The following is a 24224-nucleotide window of genomic DNA, read 5'->3' as shown; positions in this document are numbered from 1 at the left end:
ATTCAAGGCACACACTGGCCTCTAGCGGTGCTCAGTCAAACCCCACGCGATGTATCGAGCGGTACGGGGGTGGGTGACAGCACAAACGGCACAGATAGCGTTGATACAGACATACATACGGAATCCATAGGGCCTTTTAGGACTCTGTGGCCCCTGTAGCATCCCTGGGATTCTCACAGACCCAGAAGACTCCATAGGCTCTTTTAGGACTTCATGACCTCTAAAGCATCCTTTGCACTGCCGGCACCCCTATGGAACCCATAGGGGCCCTGTGTGCTCATCCATTCATTTATATAAAGACACACATATATAACATACATCCCATGTATGTCATACTTCTTTTGGCTAAAATCTGGAAAGCAGAATGCAAAATGGGAACAATTTTCATCTGAAGTTGTGACACTGAACACCTTCAGCTCATTTGGGCTGATTCCTGCAGAATCACAGGAATGTTTGGCACACTTGCAGCTTCAGGAGCTGCAGCTATAGGAGAAATATTAGATTTCCTGGGCATCACCGGACAGTGCCAACAGGACAAGAATTCCAAGGGCTAAGTTAGGAAAGTCGGGCTCTTTGCCTATTTGTTCACACTCAGAACTCCTATCACACCACTGTGGTCCATGGGAAAACTGCAATACATCAGAAGGTGGTCAGCAAAACCACTGCAAAACTTTGAATGCCACAAGAGACAGTGGAAAATCACCTGTGGGTCTTTATGGTCTGGTGATCATTAAACCTGGCTCAAAGCAAATTCAAGCAGCCAAAGTTCCCAAAACTTGAGCTTTGCTCACCTCAATGCAGAGGTCTCTCCTTTATGTCCCAGCCTTCCCACAAGGCTGCACTGTGAGCTTTCCACGTCCTTCCACATGGCTCAGAAATCACACATGGTCACGGGCTGCAACCCAAGGCAGGTGGCAAAGCCCTGTGCTTGTGGGGACTTCTCATCTCTCAGGCTTTGGACAAGCTGGCTGGAAATCAGTCTTCAGATTTAAAAGCTCTGTGGGTGGACTGACAGACAGATGGTGGAAAGACAAACAGGCAGCTGGCACGAGTGCAGCCTTAAAAAGCAGAAAAGAATGGGATGTGTGTAGCACCAGTGCTTTTCAGGGGGGCTCGATGAGGCCAGAGCAGTGCTGGGAAGAGGGAATGGCTGTGGGGATCAGCAGTGCTTGAGGGGATGGGAAGGACAAGGGCTGGGGAGCCAGGCATGTTAGGAAATGAGAAGGGCTCAGAAAATCCAAAGAAATTGCAGCACCACCTGAGGAAAACCGGTGGGGCAGGGCAGAGCACAGGCTGGAGCAAAAGGATGCAGAGAAGAGACTTTGCCCATCCTGTATAAAGGATGAAGAAGCCAAACTGAGCACAGCTGCAAAGAGGGAGGGATGCAGCAGAGGGTCTGGCCCCAGAATCAATTCCCCCTCCAGCCCAAGAAGCAAATGAGATGAGTTCATGAGCCCCAGTGTTGTCACAAGTGCTCCTACATCGCAGCCAACATAAAAGCAGGCAGGAGTCCTTGATGCAAGCCTTGCAAGGACAGAGTTGTTGCTGGATTTTTTTTTTTCCCCAGTGAAACGGGGCCGAAATTAAATCAGAGAATGTTTTGACTCCTGTGGAAACATTTCTATTTTCCCAAAAAAAACTCCCATGCAGTGCCTGGACGTTATCTGAAGTCTGTCTGCATGCCTCTGCAGTTCTGAACCCGCACGTGCAGGTGCCGCCTCAGAACACAAATGGGAGATTGACTTTGGAGATTTGGAAACATTTTTTTATGCTTTATTTCTTTGTCAACTACCAAGTGAAACATTTTGTTTAAAAAATGCCTAAACACAATATTTTGACATTTTCAAAATGTTCTCCTGTTCCCTTTAGCCAAAACATGCTGCTGTATTCAAAGCAAACTCACGGATCCCTCCAGCACAACCAAAGTGGTTTTGTCGAATTTCATGTGAGCTGTGCCACAGGGTGAGGAGCAGGGGGAAGTGGACAAGGTGAGATGGGGCTGAAGGAAGAAGAGAAAGGGAGAAACGAGAGAGGCAGTGTGCTTTGGAGTGCCAGGAAGGAGAGGCTGGGAGGCAGAGGGTGAGGGGTTCCTGGCAGGGATGGAGGGAGCCTGGGAGCCAGGCAGCCCTGTGGATGGAGGGAAGTGGGGCTCAGGAGATGGCACAGGGGTCAGAGGAGTGGGCCCAAAACAGAGCCGGGCACAGCTCTGGTGCCCATCACCTGCAGGACAGCAGCCAGTGGAACATCAGTCTCCATGCAGGCATCTGAGCTGGGTTGTGCACCCTGGGCTGTGAACCCCTTTCTCACGGTACACCCAAACTGCCCTTGGCAAGCTCTGCTCTGCTTGCAGCGTTCCCCTGGGGAGAAGAAGGGAGGAAAACAAAACAACCACATCTGAGAGGCTCTAGCAATGCTGCCATGCTCCATGGCTGGACAGCCATGCTCTGTGGCTGCGCAGGTGCTGGCACAGAAGCAGTGTCAGCAGCAGCAAGTCACACTAGGAAGGCGACTCTGCCACTCTGTCCTGGATCTCACCCACGTGCTGAGGTGAACAGAAAGGACTCCTCACCCACCTGAGAGCCTGCAGGCTGAGCACAGCTGCCAGGGCTGCTCTCAGGGCTGTTTGGAAGCTTTCTGCACACTTTCCCCCCACTGGCCCTGCAAGCCAGGCACAAGGCAAACCTGCAGCCCAAGCTCAGCAGGGAGGCAGCTGAGGAGCATTCACACTGTTGAGTCCCATCCAAACCTGTTTCCATGGCAAAGGAACAAGTGTGGTACATGCTATCAGCATCATCAGCACTGAGGTGACATCTCGTTATGCCTGTATTTCCTGTTATTTTACCAGAGTTACATGTGGATTCAGAGGTGATTCACGAGGTTCATGACCTGCTCAGATAGTGCATTAATGGGGACACTGTGGGCGGCTGCTATAATTAGTGACTAATTTCTTGAGTTCGGTTGCACGATCATCACATTACTCTCTCAAGCCAGCTGACCACATGCAGACCACGTGGAAAGTTGGCCCAGAGGACATGGTGCATCCTTCATATCCCACCATTGTCCCTGCTTCAGCATGGCTGTAGGAACACGTGGTAGGAGGGTGCTGAGGGGCTGTAGGACCCCCCAAAGGGCCAATGTCCCAACCCATGACAGCCTTTCCTACCTCTGCTCCCCATCACAACTGGAGCTGTCTTGCCCCACTGCACAGAGTTGGGGTCTTCCTGATAGTTTTCAGCATTACCAGTGGAAGACAAATTGGAAGCCCATAAATTGGCCTAATCTCATGCCAGAATGGCTGACAGGTATATAGCAGACCAAGAGAAGCAAAGAAAAGATTTGGAGAAATCTGCTGAAGTGTCTCAGGCTGAAGACAAACACTGGCTCCTAAAGCTTGGGTGAAACTTTCTTGTTGGCCAAGTCAGATCATGAAGGCTCTGTAGGAAGCTCCAAGCTTTCCTCTGATACTGATCGTAAGCCAAGAGATGACCGAGTGGGTATTCCTTGAAAGCACTGTAGTGACCTAGATTTCCAGAAAGTGCAGAATAGATGTCTGACCTACGACCTATGTCTGATTTAGCAGCTCCCTGGGGTCATTTGGCACCACCAGTGTCTCCTGTGGAGAAAGTAGGAGCAGAGTGAGATCTCCTGGGGCGTGACTTGGCAGCTCACCACCTCAACCATGCCATTACCAGACCAGTTTCACCAGAAGTTCTGTCCCAAGAGTTTACCCTCTCATCAACGGCACAAAGCTGCACAGATGGAAGATTTCAAGGGGAAATTATTTAGATAGGAGATTATCAGGTATGCTTCAATGTCAGCTGAGCTTCTGGGCTTAATGCAGAATGATGGATCGCCCATCCAAGTACATATTATTTTCCCTGAAGGCACTGCCCTTGTGAAATTTATTTCCCTTTGAAGGCCCTTGTAAATCATTTGTAACAAATAACCCACAGTATTTCCAACCCCACATGTTAAAAAGTGCACAGCATCATAGAATATCCTGAGTTGGAGGCGACCTCCCCTCCACTGCTCAGGGCTGAACGAACTCAGGGACTCAGCTGTTTCTTGCATGCTTCGCCCTCCAGACCCTTCCCCATCTCCATAAACCTCCTATGGGTGCTCTCCAACAGTTTTCTGTCTTTCTTACATTCTGGATTCCCCGTCAGATGGACCAGGGCTGCTCACATGGTCCAAAGGGTTCAGGAGCTTTCTGAAGCACCAGAGATGGCAGGTGCTGCAGTTTTCTAGAGCTTCAATGGGCATCACTGGGAGAGATACTTTGAGCAAAAGCTGCAGCATTTTGCTACCTCTATCTGATAACCTCCCACAATCAGCCCTCAGCCCTATCTGATCCTGCAGTTATTGAAAACCCAGCTGGGTGTGACTGGGATCATTTTTCAGGGCTTTCATGCTGTTCTTTGACCACGGTGAAAATTAAAGAGCCAGTTGTTGAGCAGGAGAAAGCATGGTACTTTCACTATGATACTTTCTGGTAACGAGATATTTATTAAAGTTCATTTCTCCTCATAGGAAACAAACCAAACCCGATCCCTTATCTCTCCCACAGTGTTTAAGTTATGAGTAACACAGGAAGCTATTAGGCCATGAGACAGCAAATACACCCAGCTCAGGAGCCTGTGGGTGTAGGAGGCACAGCGATAAAACCAAGATAGATCTAATCACTTCCATCTACCTTGAGCTTTCTGCAACTCTTGAAATGATGTAGGGATCTAAAGATGCTTTGTCTTTTTTTTTTTATGAAAAAAAGCAGCTGTGATTTAGCAGTTTAATCACTTCTGTCACAAAGAAATGCAAAACAAAGCCTATCACCAGGATATATATTTTTTTCAAAGCTGTGTTTTGTTTCCCATCAGCAAGGAACAATTGCAACACCTAACAGCAGGCTGAGATAGATGCATATTCAGTGATGCTTCTCCTGTGCCAGACCTAGATCAGCTCTGTGAAACTGCTGTCCCACTGCAAGTTTAGTGATGATGGCCATGACCAAAGTCTTTGGGTGCTCAGCAGGTCTTGATGGGCAGCTGGTTGAGTTGAGGATATAACTACATATCAAAGAGCTGTCAGAGCACCAGGCAGGATTTGGGTTAGGATTTTCTTGCCCTGTGCTGGCCTCAAGATGACCTTGTTCAGTCTGCAGGACTCAAGCTGTGGCTGCTGCTGCTCTCGCTCTCACAAACAGCAGGAACAACCCATGTTCAGCAGTCTGAGTTCACTCCCACAGTCTGGATGTACAAACCTTGCCCTCCTCTGCAAACAGGCACTGGGGTGCCGAAGAAATGGGTTTCTCAAGAATAAAATGCTACAGAATGATTATTTCCTTTGTCATTATATTCATACCCATGTGGTTCAGTACCAGGGCTGGAAACTTCACAGAACTGCCAAGCAAGCTGGGTGTCCCATAAAACTTCAATGGCACTGCTCCCAGCCCCGGAGCTCCCTCACCCAAGCCATGTCCCAGCTCCAGTATCTGTTCCCCACAGGTTTGGGATCTTCGTCTTCCACCCCTTCCCATGCCCTCCTCCCTGCTGCAGCCCAGTTCTCCTGCTCATATCCAGGAAAAGGCCAGAAGCATCCTGGGGAGACCATCTCCCACTGTTGCCCAGTGCAAATGGCATTTCTGGAGCTTTTAATTGCTAAATTATTACCTAGTGCCCTGCTCAATGTTTGCAAAATGTGGTTTTTACAAAGGACTGTGTTACAGCCAAACTGAGGCACGTGCATAGAGAAAGCAGAACATCCCCACAGCTCAATGACTACCCTTTACCAGGCTCCAAAGCCTTGCTGAACCTGCCCAGATATTGCAAATATTGGTGGTAGGAGGACGGTTGGACCAAATGATCTCAGACACCTTTTCCAACCTTGGTGATTCTGTAACTCTGCGATTACAGGATCGTGGCTTTGTAATGCACCTTCTCCTTCGATGCCTTAGTAATAGTAGTTAAAAGATCCAGATCTCACATGCTGCTGCCAGCCCACACAAGAGGGATTATACAAGATCCAGAAGCTTTTTGTCCTCAGTGGCCTTTCCAAAACCAGATTGTTTGGGGTTTTTTTGTTTGTTTGTAATTTCATATTTCTTGGCTTTGATACCCGACTGCATTTCCCAGTGTCAGTCCATGGCAGCACAGTCTCGCAGCAATGGCTGAGTCCTGTGAGACTCAGGACAAAGACTGGAAAAAAGGAAAAGCCTTCACATGGCTTTTTCATCGCATGGATGAAAATTCACCCTCTGACATTTCCTCTTTGTGGTCAGTGAGGGTTTCCCTCACCGGGCACTGGTCGGGTTGGTCATTGGTCCCCAAATGAGTCATTGCAATATGGAAACAAAGGTCCCTGCAGAAGCAGACCTGTGATAGATTGCATCAAATCTTGGCAATGAACAGCAAGGACAGGTCTGTGTAGCTGTGAAGAGCTTATGGACGTGGCCCAGCTCAAGTCCATGTGAAGGAACAAGGGCATCACTTCAAACAAAACATCCTCATTTCTCTTCACTTCCTCCTTCTCAGCTCTCTGATGGTGACGTTTTGTGCAGCTCCACCAATTGGGTGTATCTATCTAAATAATTTGGCCTGTTCTTAAGTCCAGTTCAGGCAGGAAAACACACGTGATTGATTGGACAGCTAGAAACAAAGCAGGTCATGGCATCAGAGCCTACAGTATCACCATCCAGGGATGGTTTTTGGCACGGCTGGCCAAAGAGCAAGCCAAGGTTGGAGAAGACTGACAGCAGCCATGCCCTTAGTGGAGTAAAGGTGCAAAGTCAAGACTTTCTCTTTTAGTAAGATCAAGCCAGGTGGAGCTAAGTGGGAATTTCCTAAGCACTCTGTTTTGAAGCATTTGACAACATTACTCTGTCTTGGAAAGTGTGGATTTGTTGAAACAGATTTCTTTTTTCCCCTGCCATGTGCTAGGTTTTCTGCAATTTGCACTGAATAGTTTCTCTGGTCTGGACAGAAAATCTGGTTAAAACCAGAAACAAAACCAGCAGTGCTTAGAGACTCTCTATAAAGATGCTGTTGACCAGGTTTGAACTGGCTGTTCCAGAAAATGAGCATTTTGCTCTATTTGTTCATGACATGGAGAGCAAGGAGCAGGGATATGGTAGGCAGCTGAAGACCACCTGGGGCCAGGCAGGTTTGGAGGGGGGGGGACGTGACGCCCTCAGAGACCCAGCCCTGTCCTCACCACCAGCTGAGCTCGGCCGCAGCAGGCCAGCCTCGATTCTCACAACAAAAGTCAGAAGGTCACGTTTGCACTTCAAGCTGACACGGGAAGGTGGCTGAGATCGCAGCCGTGCTGCAGGGTGGAACAAGAGCTCCTCACCTCCCGTATGCATGGAGCACCAACAGCTCTGATAGCTATCGCTGCTCGCTTCGCTTCCGCGCGTCACACGGCAGTGATGGCTGTTATGAGATGAGCTGGCTGCCGCACCCCGGGGCAGCACTGCAGCTCGGCTACGGAGCAGCGGATGTAACATCAGCGTGTGAAAAGTCACAAGTGCTAGACCTGCAGGATGGCGATGCTCTGGTGGCAGCCCAATAGCAACCAGCTGGATCTGAGATCTCAAGATGAACCAAGCTCAGGCCAACGGCTCCTAGGAGATTGGCTTCGTTTCCTAAAATCTCAGCTGACATGGCTCAGTTAGAAACCTCAGTTGTCAGTAAGAAGAATGCTCTGCTTCTGGCACTGAAGGTAGCAAGAGAAAGTTGAAAAAGTTTTGGTATTCGACCCTTTAAGACTCTGAAGCGAGGAGACAAACAGGAGGTTAGAAACTTTAAAACCTCATAATTTTGCAGCCCATCTCCTGATTTCAAAGTCCCAAAGCCTAGTACAGAGATCAGTTGTCATCTCCTGCATGGGCTACTGGGGACTCTTGCAGAACGCAGTTTGAGTTTCCTTTGGCTGAACGTTAATAGATCCTTCCCTCATCTGCAGAAGAAACCTCTCAGAGTTTTTTTTCCATTGGATTTTGTTTTCTTCAGAGAACAAGGGAAACTTTCAGAATTTTGGACAGGTCATGTTTTCCCCTTCCAGCTATGAAAACTGCTCTTCATCTGTATACACGTGTACGAATTCAGAAATTATGTGTTGGCACAAGATGTTGCCCTCAAAGACTTGCTAGATTTAAATCTAGATAAGCAGTCAAGCTTAGTCATTTGAATTTTAACTACATTTTACTAAGCTACATTTTGTGAGTGAATGGTACAAGAAGAAATTCTCCAAAATGCCTTTAAAACAACCAAGTATTGTTCAGTGAATTCCTAACCCATTTCTAATTCCCACCAATTCTAATTCTCCACCAAATTTTGACACATCACAAGAGAAGAAGAAAGAGGAAAAGACAGGGAGTGAGCCCCAACAACAAGGTCTCACAATAAGCAAAATTCAGTTCAGATCTGTTGGCAGCATCCAAAGAAACCTGCTCCCAAAATCGCAGTGTGTTCTTGCAGTAGGCTGGTATGTTGTTGTCGTTATTTGTTTGTTGGTACTCTTCCAATTTTTGAGAAATCACAACTATAAACTTGAAAGACGAAGCCACAGCACTGATATGTTTGGCACAGAAAAGCAGATTCACCACATGCTGACATGGGGACTTAACAAAGGCAAAGACTGGTTGGTTATAAATGCATCGCATGCTAAAAATGCTGCAGGAAGGGTGCAAAGTGGGAGATGAGAGGTGTGCTCTGGCTGCTTTGAGCTGCAGGTACCCACGTCATGACCAAGGAGAAGCTGGGATGCCCCTCGTAACACTGCTGGCTCCTTCTTTGTATGTGGCTGAACAAAATGGTTGGGTTCACAGAGGATGAGAAGCTCAGAGGCAGGTGGTGCTTTTACGTTCTGCTCAGTCACGTCCAGAGCTAAGGTCCATCCATAGGTGTCAGATCTTCTGCTGTGCTGGCATCAGTGGGAACCTGCTTCTGCTTCAGTGGAGCTGGAAGCTCATGGCAGAGAGCTCTGCATATCCCTTCACACCACCAGCCTGTCATCTTCACATCTGGAGGATGGGCTTTCAAAGCCCGTTGCCATTATGTCACCTCACTGTCTCAAAGAAGCTTCGCAGATGGTCCAATGCAGACCAGCACTTGTCTCCAAGCTTCTCTATCAGGCTCTAGAAAACATCAAGAATAGAAATGAACACCATCTTCAAATAAGAAATGAAGGAGCCCCTCAGCCCACTGGTACTTGAGGATTCAGATGGCAGCAGAACTGCTAGGAATACAGGCCTCTGGTGACACAGAAGCTACCTGACCACCCATAATAATTGCAACAAGAAATGCAAGATTTTTTAAGAAATAATTTCCACGTTGACAGCTCTGCAGTGCTGTGGTCATCCCTCTGTTACAGCCAGTGGCAGAACAGGCCATGGGAGAGGAGACCAGAGTGTCACAAGGGCCCAGCCACAGCTGTGATGCTCCCATGGGCCAGAGCATGCTAGAGAAAGACAAAGAGCCCAATGGCCATGCCAGCATCCAAGGGCACAAGCACTGCTCCAAAGAGAAGTTAAGATCAACTGCAGCACTGTCACTTGTGTGTTATGCCTCAGCAATCTCGTGTGCTTCAGAGGAAGATAAAATGAATGGCAGCTGCCAAATCCTCCTGCAATGAATGAAGGGCAGGAGCTCCCTGGGGACAAGAGCTGGGGATGCAGTGATGCCAGGCTGCACTCAGATCCTTTTGGTTGACAGGAGAGAGTGGTTATCCACCTACCCTGCTCTGAAAAGGCACTGCCAGTGAACCTCTGTCCACTCTGCTGCAGAAGTGGCCAGTTCTGAATGGGTTCTGCCCATCACACCTGTCCACAGCTTTGCCAGGCAGCATGAAGAAAACTCCAGTGAGAAAGGAAACTTTGCTGCCTGCCCTGACACCCCAGCCTTTGGCAGCATTACCAGCTCATACCCACAGCCCTTGTCTCCTGCCTCGAGAAACAAACTTACCTTTGTTCTGACCTTTTCCTAGCAGCCGGAGACCCTTGTTCACTGACAAGTTTCACTGAATTTGTTTTACACAGTCATAAAATAGGGAATAAAACCTCTCTGCAGTCTCTCTGTGTTTCCAGGCACAGGAGGATTAACTCACTGCTTCTTCCCAGCTATAAACGCCATCTTTTTGCCATGTTCAGTATGTGAATGTGAAAGCTGGGTTACTCTCTCAGAGTAAAATAAAAAGTTTTTTGAACTTTTAAGTCAATTTGGAGCCAAGAACCAAACTGGGTTTCTCAACCCTTTCCCACCATGCATGCTAGAGGGTGAACATCTATAGTCCCAAGCCCCATCTTTTTTTTACTCTATCTCTGCATGAATCCTCAGGAAAAATACAAGATAAAAATTATGAAAAATAATAAAAAAGACAAAATACAAGCAGCAGTGCTTCCCCAGACATCCCAGGCTCATGTGGCCCAAGGGGCTGACCACAGAACATGATGAACTGAGGCAGAAGCAAAATGCAGCCCATCCTCTGCTTTGCCTATCTGTATTCTACGGACACCAATCATCCGAACAGCTCTAAATCTTCCTGGTAAAAGAATATCAAAGCCACAATACCTATGGGAAAATGCTAGCACTTGGATCAAGAAAATGAAACCTCATTCGCACCAGTTGGTAGCTTCGGACTTTATGGATGTCACGTAACGTGGGTGCCATCAATCCCTGCACTAAAAACCAAGACACATTGATGTTAACTCCATTTTATTTTTGCTTTCTCACTTGTCAAAATCTCAACAGTAAGCCAGGCTTGCATAAAATATTCAATTCTATATGGAGCCACAATTCTTTGAGAACACAGCACAACAGCTCCCGCATGAGCCTGTTTGCAACAGGAGCTCTCACTGCATTAATTCTCTGGTTGCTGCCTATCAACAGCTTCTGCAACTACTTGTTAGTTAAGTTAGTAAGGATAGTGGAAGAAAAAGAAAGGGTGGGGAGATGTGAAGAGAGTGAGTTGGACTCGGGGAAGCTGCACGGTGGAGTGCTGCAGAAGCAGCTCATCTCATCTCTGCTGTCACTTCCAAATGCTGTCTCAGTGGGGCATGCACTGTTTTCCTGCCCAGAAGCACAGAGCAGTGCAATGCTGAAACATTTTACATGCCTCAGCCATGCAGCTCGCAGCCCAGTTGCTTCGTTCTGAATTTGCAGCGTGGCTTAATATCACAGCACCAAGAGGGAGGCCGTGCCTTCTGTTGGGCTGTATGTCTTTTATGTTAGTCAGGTGCTAAACAAATAAAATCAATTCTGAACTTAGAAAAAGCAATTGGAAATGTCTACTCTTTTATAGTGAAATCTCAACTGCAGCAGCCCACAGCACTTGGAGAAAAATCAATCATCGTTTCCATCCCACTATGCATGCCACTGAAATTAAGAATTGATGTTTGGCTGCAAAGGAAAATTATTTCAAGTGAACCACCTTAGCAACAGTTTTCAGTGTTCATAAAACTCCTGTTTACATTTCTTCTCATAACAGACAAACTCCTACATCCCGCCATGAATAATAAATATTAATGGCTAATCCTGATTTACATAGTTTCCATCTTAATGGGCATCAAAATTGCAAGCTGGGCAACAGCACTACTTACCGTAATAGCAAGTAGTAAACAAGCCGTCAGCCTAAAGATGCCATAAACCTGTGTGCTCAACGCCCCTCTAATTACACTCTCCCTCACATCCAAATGAACCTTGGTATTATTTTGCCAGTGGCCTTTTCATAAAGACTGAAAGCCCGGGAAGCCAGTCGGACATGTGGAGCAGCATTTATCTCCAAGACAGCCAAAATATTGCAGCGTTTTGTCCATTTGAAAGCACTGCTCACCCCCCCTGCAATTTGTTGCATCAGTGCAGATATCACTGCATGATCTGAGGAATGCATGCTGTGTTGGTATCCCTCTGGTGCGTGCTATGTCACATCAGACACCACCCAGACCTCCAATCGATGTCTGTCCTATGGCAGCTGTGTGTGTGTCTACTGACACGTGCAGTGGCTTTTCACAGCCCACAATGTCAGAACCCATCTGGTCCATCTGTTGGACCATCACTTTTGGAATTCACTGCCTGACTTTGATAGAGAAATTGCGGTGTATGGTAAATGACAGCGGTGCAGAACGCTGTTAGAATTTAAGTCTGGAAAATGAACTTTAATGAAAGTCTCTCCGGTAATATGCTGTGACGGTACTTTCATTCTCCCCGTTATGCAGCGAGAAACCGCCGCAGCCTTGAGCCACGGAGAGCAGAAAGCGCGCTGATAAACGGCCCCAGAACCTCAATGAGAGCACTGACACCTAGCGGGGCAGCACGGCAGCATCTCTTGGGCTTTAGCTGATGGGAGTACACTAACAGCAGCCTCTTGTCTTACTGAACAGCAGCACGGGCTGTCAGAGCGCCGGCTTGGTGCCCGCACTGCTGCGAGCGCGCTGCTCTGCAGCTCTAATTGCTGCTTTGCAGCTGATCGCTGCTGGCTCCTGCTCCGTTCAGGCGCCACGGGCGCAGAGGGACAGCTTGCTGCGGGTCAGTACTGAGCTTGAAGCAAGAACGGGAGCAACTATTCGCACGGTGTGAGGACAAGGGGGAACGACTTTAAGCCAGCGCGGGGGAGCGCGGGTCCGATGAGGCGCAGAGCTCTGTGCGCATGCGCTGTGGCGGCGCCGCCATGGCGCTGCCGCGCTCGCTGTGCTCCGTGCTGTGGCTCTGCGCACTGCGGATCTCCGCGGGGCCCGGCGTCGCCGCCCGAGGGCTGGACGTGGCTTCGTACCGGTGAGATCGGGGCCGGGAGGGGCTGGGTGAGAGTGAGCTCGGCGGGGTGCGAGCGCTGTGCTGTGTGTGTGTGCTGCAGGGAGCGGGTGCGCGCCATGTTCTACCACGCCTACGAGCACTACCTGGAGAGCGCGTTCCCCTACGACGAGCTGCGGCCGCTCACCTGCGACGGGCACGACACGTGGGGCAGGTGAGGGCGGAGGGGCGCGGAGGGGCCGGGCTGCCGGCCGGACCTCGGCTCCGCGCTTCAGCTCCGTGCTTCCCCGCAGCTTCTCGCTGACGCTGATCGATGCCCTGGACACGCTGCTGGTGAGTACGGGCTGTGTGCCAGCGCCGCGCCGCCCTCTGAGCAAAGAATTCATACGCGCATCTAACCCGAATCCACCTCTTTTCCTTTAAAGCCGTTCCCCTGCCGCTATCAATCCGTGTAAAAAAAGCCGAATTATCCCCAACGTGGGCTCGTGCCCCTGTTTTCCCGTGCTGTCACGCTCTTGTCACACTGCAGATCCTGGGAAACGTCACCGAGTTCCAGCGCGTGGTCACCGTGCTGCAGGAAGGGCTGGATTTCGATATCGATGTCAACGCGTCCGTCTTCGAAACGAATATCCGAGGTGAGGTGGGTTTTTCTGAGCCTCTGGGGTGCAGACAGAGGTAATAACCTCACAGGGAGGCTGTAACATGGTGCCACAGGAGATGTAAACGTTCAGAAAACTCCAGTGTCACCTTTCTGTCTTTGCAGGGCACCTTTCTGCTTCCTGCCTCAGTGTACGCAGGAGTTACACGTGTCACTTTCAGTACTCTACTGCCAAGTTTTCAGCTTTGCTATAGATGTGTCTTCCATGGAAACAGTGTGGATTTAATGCATTCCTTTTTGATGTACTGTTTTGGAAGAAAGATTATATTGTCCCCCTCGAGTGTGCTCTTGTGAGGCCCCATCTGCAGTGCTGTGTCCAGGTTTGGAGCCCCAGTACAAGAAAGACAGGGAGCTGTTGGAGAGGGTCCAGAGGAGCCACAGAGATGAGCAGGGGACTGGAGCAGCTCCCTACAAAGACAGGCTGAGGGAGCTGGGCTTGTTCAGCATGGAGAAAAGAAGGCTGCGGGGTGACCTCATTGCAGCCTTCAGTACCTAAAGGGAGCCTACAGACAGGAGGGGAATCAACTCTTTGAAAGGGTTGATAACAGCAGGACATGGGGAAATGGTTTCAAGTGGAGGAAGGGAAGATTGAGGTTGGATGTCAGGGGAAGTTCTTTCCTATGAGAGTGGTGAGGTGCTGGAACAGCTGCCCAGAGAGGCTATGGATGCCCCGTCCATCCCTGGAGGTGTTCAAGGCCAGGTTGGATGGGGCCCTGGGCAGCCTGGGCTGGTGTGGAATGGGGAGGTTGGTGGCCCTGCGTGTGGCAGGGGGCTGGAGCTTCATGATCCTTCAGGTCCCTTCCAACTCTGGCCATTCTGTGATTCTATGATTCTGTGATTATTAATCTCTTGCTTTGGTGCTGTAAAATAAAACCTGTCTTTTTTTTTTTTCTTTTTTTTTCTTTTTTTTTTCTTTTTTTTTGAAACTTACAAAGACGTTTGCCTTCAGTGGAGTGGAATGTTGTACCCTGTTGCACACCTCACTGCTTTGGTGCTGTGAGACGGAGAGACAGGGAGCATAGCTGTTAGTTATGCTCTTTTTTTGTTGTTTCTGCTATTAAACAGTATTGAGCCAGCTTTTGCAGCGTTGTAATTTCTCTGTGTTTATGCTTGTTGTGTGACATCAGGCTAACCTGTGAAAAGAACTGAAAACTCACAGCCTCTGACAGTCAGACTACAATTCTTTACTCTAACCTAGGCCTTTTTCTGCAAGAAGTTTAGTAAGGTATGCTGCATTACAGAAACATGACATAAAGCTGTCTAGAAGAAATGAAACACAATTTCTCTTTAGGATGTCATAGCCACTAGTAGCTTTTTGATTTTCTGCAGGGCACTGCAGATACAGGAGGGTAAGTGGGATCTGATGCTCCTAATATAATGGAATAAATATACCCAGGTACTTACTGCAAACAGGAAGGAACAAACAACTCTTCTGAGGCATTGAATGATGCGTATCTTAATGATGTGCCATCTCACTTTTCTTCCTCATGAATACTGTTGTGCATCAAGCTAAAACACGACTGGTTTGGGACTTCATTCTTCCTCTGTCCCAGCATTTTCTAATGGGATTCTCACTGTGCACCTTCCAGTGGTTGGTGGCCTCCTTTCTGCTCACTTGCTGTCCAAGAAGGCTGGTGTTGAGGTGGAGGTGGGATGGCCCTGCTCTGGACCTCTCCTGAGGATGGCAGAGGAAGCAGCTCGCAAACTGCTGCCAGGTGAGAACTTGTCTGTTCTGTGCTGCCGTGGTTCCTGAGGTGACTGGTGCATTGGAGGAAGATGGCACTGCTTGAGTTGTGAGCTCACAGAACAGTCTTAAATTCCCTGAGCTGTAAAGAGTTGAACTTCCTTTGTTTGCAGGAAAGCATCTTGTAAGTTCAGGGCGCAAGTTGTCCATGTGTGTGCCAAGTGTTGTATGTGCTTAATGCAGCAATTTGTTAATTGCTTGCTGTGGGAAATATTTGATATGCATGAGAAGTGCTATAAAGACTGAAACAGCTTGCCAAGACAAGAAGATGCAGCCTTATCTGCCCTTCTGTGAGCTGTGCTAGGATGTGTGCTCTGACAGCATGACACCATTTCCTTCTCTGCATGCACCCTGGGCTACCCTTGAGCAATCACGAGCTCAGTTTTTGTACGCTGCTGACCAGCATCTGTAGTTACGTTTCACTGACTACTGTGTTTGTGCAGGGATGCAGCCCCTGCTCTGCACAGGGGAGAGTAGATCTGCAGTAGCTTCTGTGGCTCCAGTCCAGTTTGTTGCTGCAGAATGTGCCTGGGATTGTAGGGAAGCACCTTCTTATCAGTCTGATAAGATGTAACAGTGAATGCTTTCATCTGAACCAAAAATTTTGTTTCAGCTTTTCAGACTCCCACTGGGATGCCCTATGGAACAGTGAACTTGTTGCATGGAGTAAACCCTGGGGAGACCCCGGTTACCTGTACTGCTGGAATTGGTACTTTTATAGTGGAATTTGCCACTTTAAGCCACCTTACTGGTGACCCAGTGTTTGAGGATGTTGCCAGGAAGGCCCTGAAGGCACTGTGGAAAAACCGCTCAGATATTGGACTGGTGAGTGAGGACATACTTTGAATTTTCATGTAGCTTAAAGGTTCTAAGCTATATTCTAAGCGTTGAAAGTATAAACTAAGGAAAAAGCATTGGATAAATAAGCACGGTGCTAACAACAGGGCTGAAAGTTGTGTTCCTGAAGACATGCAGCATGCACATCTTTGCTTTAGAGGTGCAACTCAACGTAATGCCGTTGTTTTGCTGCAGAACAGATGTGGAGGAGACAAAAATGCCTTCTGCTGGGCATTGCAGCTTTTGTAACAGCAACTGTACAGCATTACATGAAAGATCTGTCAGTGCATGGTGTGACGGTGGCTGTGGAAGGAAATAAGAACACCAGGGTATTTCTGGTCTCTAGCATTTTGGGGCTCTCAGAGCTGGAAGTGCCAGCTGTGTGTTCACTGTTGCCTGATCAATCTTTCTTCAGTCAATGTCCAGCTGCTTTTGAATGTATGTGAAGTGTAATAGATGTATTTGTATGCTGTGTGAATCATAGATCATCTCGAGTTGGAAAGAATCCGACGAGGATCATCGAGTCCAACTCATGGCTCCACACAAGACTGCCCAAAGTTCAAACCACATTGAACTTCAGCAGGCCTGGTGCCTGCTGGAAACACTTCTGTTTGCTTTGGGGTCTGTTTTATTTTCATTTGATGCCCTGACTGTTGCACTGGAAAGAAACAGAATAACATTTTTTCCTGTCCTTGCAAAGCTAGGTACAATTGTTCTTAAATTCTCCTTCAGCTCTTCGGAGGCTGAAGACTGCCAGTGTGAAGGATCTATTTAAATATTAGCATGGCAGCTCTCTCATGCCCCTGATGTTCTTAGCATCCTGCTCTGTGCCTCATCATCCTTCTTTATGCTTTCCTAAGGTAGAAATTAGTACCAGTCTCATGATGCCCAGACTGGCTTTTTACAGTAGCGTGACATTTTGTTTTGGCCAGTGCAGTGTTTGTACTGAGCAGAAAATCCACAAGTAATGATTTTCTATGCTTTGTACTTCTCTAGTGCTGACAGACACCTCTTGTACTAGAGAAAACACTCATTGATCTTGTCACTGTGAATGTTTTTCTGAGAGGAGGTTGGAGGCTTTTTGCGTGATGTTGCTGTTGTGGGGATTATTTTAATTATTGCTTAAAAGATGAGCTCTATTTCCACTCTAACACTCTCTTTCCTTCTCCCCACACTTGCTCCAGGTTGGTAACCACATTGATGTGGTAACTGCCAAATGGGTGGCCCAAGATGCTGGCATTGGAGCAGGAGTGGATTCCTACTTTGAATACCTTGTTAAAGGAGCCATTCTCCTGCAGGACAAGGAGCTGATGTCCATGTTTCTAGGTAAGCAGGTTGGTTGTTTTGTTTGTTTTCCCTTGTGTTGAAGGATCCCGGGAATGTGCCCTTGGCTTCACCTATAAAAGTTTCCCTATGGGAGCATAAGGCTAATGAGTTCCATGTGGGACTGTTCCCAGTGTCTTTGCTATAATACTTTGGAACAATCTGTGGTAAGACTTATCACAGGGAGGAAAGCACAACTCATTCGTTTGACATAGCTGAGGTGAAACAGGGACTTCACTCATTCTGAAAAAGAAGAACATTTGTTTTATTACCTACTCATCTATGCTTTTTTTTTTTTTAATACATAGAATATAACAAAGCTATCAAAAATTACACCAAGTTTGATGACTGGTACCTCTGGGTTCAGATGTACAAAGGAACAGTATCCATGCCTGTTTTTCAGTCTCTGGAGGCTTACTGGCCAGGCCTGCAGGTGAGAGCTGTCATATTGGTAGCATACAGTGGCATACGGTGATGATGTTTCAGTTGATTTATAAAATATAAGTTACAGATATAACCCTCATCTGTGCTGGTTTAAAGCTCTGTTCTAATCTCTGGTGATGTCTGCAGCAGTCCTCAGTTTTTGAAGGAGTAAATGCTGAGTCCACCTGGTCTAATTAAAAAAAGTTACTAAGCATAGAAGGTGGTTTTGTTGTAGCAAACTGCTGATAGTGATCTCGTAATCTAGATGGGAACCTAAAGGAGAAACAAAAGTTTTTCTGCTGCTACCACATAAATACATTCTTCTCATGAATGCTTCCCACAGAGATACAGGGAGAAGTTTGCTTTCTTATCAGTACTTACGTTTGTTCTGGGACTTGGTTATTCCTACTGGAACAAACTGGATTTTTTTCTAGCCTTCGGTTAACTGAAAATTGAGGCGACTTTGAATTCTGCACACCTGAAATCATGTTATCCAAGGGAAAAGCAGTATCTAGTGCCTCTTCAGTTCTATTATTCTTAAGGCATCGTGCCTAAATGCTTATCATACCATTTAGAGCTGCTGAGCAACTCATTTCTCACCCCTTGTTTTGACTATGGGAGTGCTACTGAATCAACCTTTGTACTGTTTCTTCTTCACTCTGACACTGCTTTCCTAATTCTTTTGTCTCTCTCAGAGCCTGATTGGGGATGTAGATAATGCCATGCGAACCTTCCTCAACTATTACACTGTTTGGAAGCAGTTTGGTGGGCTGCCTGAGTTCTACAACATTCCTCAGGGCTATACAGTGGACAAGAGGGAAGGATACCCACTCAGGCCAGGTAAGCAGAAATGAAATAAAAAGGAACATGAAGGTCTGGTTTTGCTCTGGTGGTGAGATCAGACCAGATGTTAGCAGTAACTGTCATCTAAGAGCCCAGTTTTGTTCTGACTTGGTTCCTGCATGGGTTTCACCATTGATGTCCATTGTCAAAGCCAAATGATTTGCTTTCTGCCATTCACAAAGGCAGGGCTATTAAAAAAAGCAGACAGTAGTGTTATTATATAAAGGGGCCCTGTTAAGGAATTGAGTTCCCTGTGTCAGACATGACAGGTTTGTGTTAGATTCTCTAATGAGAAATGGTTTTACTTAAAAGTCATGTGAAGTGTTCGTGTGACTGCTTATACCCTTAGGTTTAGGAAGTGAAAGACTGCTGAGTTCCTGAATCAAATTAATTCCAGTTCTATGAGTAGACATCAACACATAAGAGGTTTAGTGTTGTTTGTAATGCTGCAATGCAATCTCTTTCCTATTAAGATCTTTTTGTTTGGCTTTTTTTTTTCCTGACAAAAATTTCACACGTGGTTATTAGGTCAGTAAAGCTTTGTAATAAACTGCCTTTTGGTCTGAGCATTGAGGTGAAATCCTACTCTTCTACCAAAAACACCAATGTTAACTTCAGTGTGTATTATAGCAACAACAGAAACTTTTTTTTTAAATTGCACATGTTACCTACATATAGTGTTCCTGTGCTGACAGTTTTGGTTGTGTTCCAAAGCTTTACAGCTTTTTCTCTAAAGATATTGTTTGAGAGGTTCAATTTTATTTGTAGTCCTTTCTAGAAACGTCTGTCTTTGCTTATTTTGACAACTGAGTTTTAATCCTTTTGTGTTGCTGCTCTTCTTCATTGTAGAAGGGAGCACTGTTCAATCTTACCTGAGTTGATTGAACATGGTTACAGTGAATTTCTTTATAGAAATGAATTTCTTTCATCTTTACTAGAAGCAAGTCTGTGTACTTTTAGCCAGAGGAAGCACAAGACAAGCTAAACTACTTACATGGTCATATTAAAACAGTGTTGATAATTCAGAGAACATCTTCTCTTCGCCATATGCATGGTTTGGTGATCTTTGTGCTTGCAACTGTGTGTTAATTAGTTTTGGTTTGAGGTTGGTCTTGTTTTGTTTTTTGCAGAGCTGATTGAGAGTGCAATGTATCTGTACCGTGCTACACGAGATCCCATACTCTTGGAACTGGGAAGAGATGCAGTGGAGTCAATAGAGAAGATCAGCAAGGTGGACTGTGGGTTTGCAACTGTAAGTGTGGCTGCTAAACAGCAGCTTTTGTATAGAAAGTGTACTTAGGGATGATGTTGTGCTTGGAGTCAAATAATCACATCTATTAAAGCATGACTTCTTTTTCAAATAAACCCCTTGTTTTTCTCTAAAGCTGAGCTGCTGATCATGTTTCTGGGAGTAACTTTCCTTGCAGCCTGAAAAATGGGCCAAATTCTGTTGTTTGTCACACCAGAGCTTAAAAAGTAGAAAAGCATCAGAATCTCCTCAGCTTTCCTGTATCTTGGTAGGTATGAGGAGTCCCACGTTGGCAGGGGGGCTCATATGCTCTGTAGAAGTGAATGGGCCTCTGCCTGTTAGTTGTAAAACAAACAAATGGAAAAAAGCACCCAGAATTTCAGGGATTTGAGAGACACAGGAAGCCTGACTGCCAGTGAAGGCTGAGGGAGGCAAAAACCCTGAGTAGCTCAGCCTTCTCCATATCTGTTACAGCCTGTTCTCCCTTCTCATTTATCAGAGGCAGTACGCTCTCCTTGGCCTTTCAGTTCTGACCAGTGGCCCTATAGGATCCCTTCCTGGTTTATTTTGCATCAATTGCCAACTTCAGTTCTATCTGTGCCTTAGCTTTCCTAATTTCATCATATTCTCTTCCCTGTACTCTTCCCAGGCTGCATGCACAGGCAGTGGAAGCAGGAACATTTCCTTATAACACCTCAGTTTGACTGGCAGGTTATTGCTTAGCCATGCTGGTTTCATCCTCCCCTGTTTCATTTCTTACACATGAGGATGTGAGCTCTTGCACTGCTGCAACTCTTAAAAAAAAAAAGCATCATTAAAGAGCTGCCAGCTCTGATCAGTTCTTCTGTCCCTATAGTCAGTTTCCTAGTGGATCTCATCCACTCATTAAACAGCTGGAAGTTTTCTTTTCTGAAGATGTGAAGTTTTTGTTTTTTTTAGCTAGGTAAATGATGGGAAGATTATTCTCCTTACCCCTGTAGGAAATACATTTCTCTTGACTTAGTTTCCTGTTTTGAATCACCAGATTATATTAATTCAAAACAGATGAAAACTTGTTGGTATACTGTATATTACCATCTAAAATATGGAGTGTATTGATATTGTGCTGTTTGATGTAGATGAATTGCAAGCTGGTTTTACATTCTGTTTTGTTTTTTTTTCCCTGAGTTCTTGAGTTTGATATCAATGTAACCCACTGGTTCTCTTCTTCTGTAGATCAAAGACTTGAGAGATCACAGGCTGGACAACCGCATGGAATCCTTCTTTTTGGCTGAAACAGTGAAATACTTGTACCTACTGTTTGACCCAGACAACTTCATTCACAACGATGGCTCAGACTTCGATGTTGTGATCACCCCTTATGGCGAATGCATCTTGAATGCTGGGGGGTACATCTTCAACACTGAAGCTCATCCCATAGACCCTGCAGCACTGCATTGCTGCAGGAAGCGGAAAGAAGAGCAGTGGGAAGTGGAAGACTTAATGAGGGAGTTGTACTCGCTTCAGAAAAACAAGAAATTCCCCTTAAAGCAGACTTCTGACTGTGGTGAAGGGGGATGTGCAAAAGACCCCCCAGGTGCATCTTTAGGTGGAAAGAAAAGAAACTCTAAGAAGGGCTCACACTCCCTTTTGAGTTGCCCCAGTCAATCTTTTAACTCTAAACTTGCTGTACTGGGACAGGTCTTCCTGGACAACACTTGATTGTATGTTTATCATCAGTATGAATTACTGAACTTGGTCCAGACTCTGGGAATCTATTTTTATAGTTTCATAATGGAAAAAGCCATACCTCACAATGTGAATTGTATGAAGTGGAAAAAAAAAATTCACATTAAATTCTGCTGCTGGTGGTTCATAAATGTGATTCACACGTTAGCTGTTGATGCTGTGAAGTTGCTAACCTCAAAACGGTTACCTGAATAGCAAGCAGCTGTTCAGAAGGAAAAGCCTCTCCAGGTTGAGAGGTACTGTGTTTATTTCATGGTGATTTCGAAGTTTTACAGCCTTTTGCAGAGTCCACAGCTTACTGTGCTCCATAGAAGTGAGCCTAAGTGGTTCCCTGTCAATAAGGAAGAAGCACTGGATTACAGGCTCTAGTTGCAGCTCTGAGACTACAGATCTCTCCTCTGTGATATACTCTGCATTTTTTCACTGGCCTTGTTATGAACGTGGTTAGCCTGAAAGGTCTGTGATTTGTTAGGAAAACCTTGTGATTTCATGAGGTGAAGGCTCATGATTTGTAGATCTGGCATGTCTATCAAGCATGAGGGATGGCTCAGTGGAAGGAAGGCACTTGTGACATGGGGAACTGCTTGCTTCCTGTGTGTAGAATCATCATGAGTCAGTACTACCAACCTGAAACTGGTTTAGTAAGCATCCAGCTAATGTCTTCTGCAAACTGAGGCGTAACGTGGACTAGCAAAGGCTCAATTTACCCTGCAGTAGTGAGTGTTCACTTCTTCAGGATCTGACATGCTTTTCCTATGAAATTTCCTCATTTCCTTCCTCGTTTAGACTTCCCCTTGGGGCCTCACTTGTCTAACTCCACGTCAGCCTCCTCTAATAGTGAAGTTGGCCTCCAGGTGGACCTGCTGAGTTCTGCGTGTAATAACCAGATTTGCCCCAAATAAGGGCAGAATGGGAGGTGACTTGGTTCAGAATGAAATGCAACTTTCCCCTGGCGCAGGAAGTTCTTAAGCTGCTTCCTGGAACAGGAAGTGAGAGTTTCTTGTGATCCCTCCTGCAGTGGAAACAAAGCTGCTCTTCCTTTGTTGTCTCAACAGGTGAAAGGCATGAAAGTTACTGGTGTTTGGCTGACTTGGCAAACTCAAACCATTATTAGTGTCTGAGCAGGTGGATGCAACGAGCAAAAAGAGCAAATGCAGTAGAGTAGCAAAGAGGTTTTTATTTTTAAATAAAATGTTTTAAAAAGACAGAAAAAATGCTGGGCTTTCTCCAAGCCTGCTGGGTGGTGAGCAGTCAGGAGCAAGCACAGAGAAGCCAGAATCTGTCTCAGAGAAGCTGTAAGCTGGCAGTTTGAAGTGGATGTGTGGATGGCTTATGAAATGGTGTCTCCTGGCCTGTATGGAAGCTTTTGCACAGATAGTACCTATAGCAGCCAGAAGAATTCTGTTTCCCCATGTGTGGCAGACGTTGCTGCCTCAGTGCTGTTTGTATTACAGCTGTTTCTCACATGACTAAAATGCACCCCTGGCAGCCTGGGGACATGACAGGTTTGGCTTTGCATCTTTTTTTTTTTTTCCCTCCTCTGTTTTGTCTGTTACAGTGATGTCAATCTGGCATGTAGTGAGTTGGAGTCTTGGCTTTCTTCATTTGAATGAGTTAGAGGTACAGGACAAATAAATCCTGTTTGGCCTCCAACTGGCTAGTAAAATACTGAACTGCAACTGCAACAGACTTTGCTGGGGTAGGAACGCTGCTTTGAGGAGCTCTTGTCTCCATCACCAGTGCTATAAAGTTACATGAAGCCTGAACTTACCCCTGATAATGGAAATCCTGTTACAGTTGTAAATAAACTGTTGAATGGGGCCCTTCCATCTGAAGATAGGCAGATAGGAAGCATCAGTGACCTCTACAGACACTTGTAGCTACGTGCTTCTCTCTTCAGTTTCTCTGGGGCGAATGCTGCTGCTTTAGAAACACTGCATGCAACTGTTGGCATGCAGGTATTGAGAGCAGAGCACCCTAAAACTGAGGCATTGTTGGATCTTAGGCTAGTGGTTCCTCATTGCAGCCATAAGACTGCTTCCTTTCTTTTCCAGCAGTTCATATCTCGCACTATTCTCTGTCCATTTCCAGAAAAACAAAATATAGGTGTTTTCCAGCAGTTCATGTGGTGCTTGGTCCTTGTTCTCTTTCAGCACTGCTCCACCCACAGGCTAGCTGAAAACGAAGACCTTCAGGATATGTTGCAGTTCACTAATATAGTGGATGGATGCTAACCATGGAATTTTGTTGCCCTCTCCTGAGGTTCCAGTAGCAGAAATGGGGTAGGCAGTAGCATTAGAAGGTAAGACCTCACCTCAGCACATCTGGAGCTGAAAATACTAACCTGGACACAGCTGTTCTGCTGACAGTACTTAAATAGATTTTCATCAGTTATGGGACGGAATAACACAACCTTAGTCTTGGTTTGCTCCAGCATTTTGACACGTCCTGTTGCCTCTCCTTCCAGGAGAGCCTCACAATGAAGGACATCTGTCACTCGAAGAGCTGGCAGGTCTCTTTCAGTATCTTCCAGCAGAAGGGAGAACTCCAGTTCTGCAGTTGAGCAGTATGGTGAGCACTTAGCTGTGTTAACAGAATGTGGGGTTTTGTCAGGAATCCAAAATGAGGTGAGCATGAAACAGTGTTGGGGTTGTAGAAAATTCTTGATGGCTTCCAAATGAG

The 24224-nt window shown here is 46.4% G+C and overlaps 1 protein-coding gene across 1 annotated transcript; it reads left to right on the top strand.

Moving 5' to 3' along the window:
- Window positions 1–12656: 12656 nt before the first annotated feature.
- On the top strand, window positions 12657–21673 carry LOC122186786 (ER degradation-enhancing alpha-mannosidase-like protein 2). The gene is made up of 11 exons (XM_042883720.1): window positions 12657–12761; window positions 12841–12951; window positions 13031–13070; window positions 13267–13372; window positions 14985–15110; window positions 15753–15964; window positions 17161–17302; window positions 17608–17732; window positions 18418–18562; window positions 19696–19817; window positions 21030–21673. The coding sequence occupies exons 1-11, from the start codon at window positions 12658–12660 to the stop codon at window positions 21513–21515; spliced, it is 1719 nt and encodes a 572-aa protein (XP_042739654.1). The 5' UTR covers window position 12657; the 3' UTR covers window positions 21516–21673.
- Window positions 21674–24224: the final 2551 nt, after the last annotated feature.

The sequence above is a fragment of the Lagopus leucura genome, unplaced genomic scaffold (assembly GCF_019238085.1).
Source record: "Lagopus leucura isolate 7727_CA_CO unplaced genomic scaffold, USGS_WTPT01 Super-Scaffold_100039, whole genome shotgun sequence".
NCBI lineage: Eukaryota > Metazoa > Chordata > Aves > Galliformes > Phasianidae > Lagopus > Lagopus leucura.
This window is presented reverse-complemented; position numbering and strand designations above follow the sequence as displayed.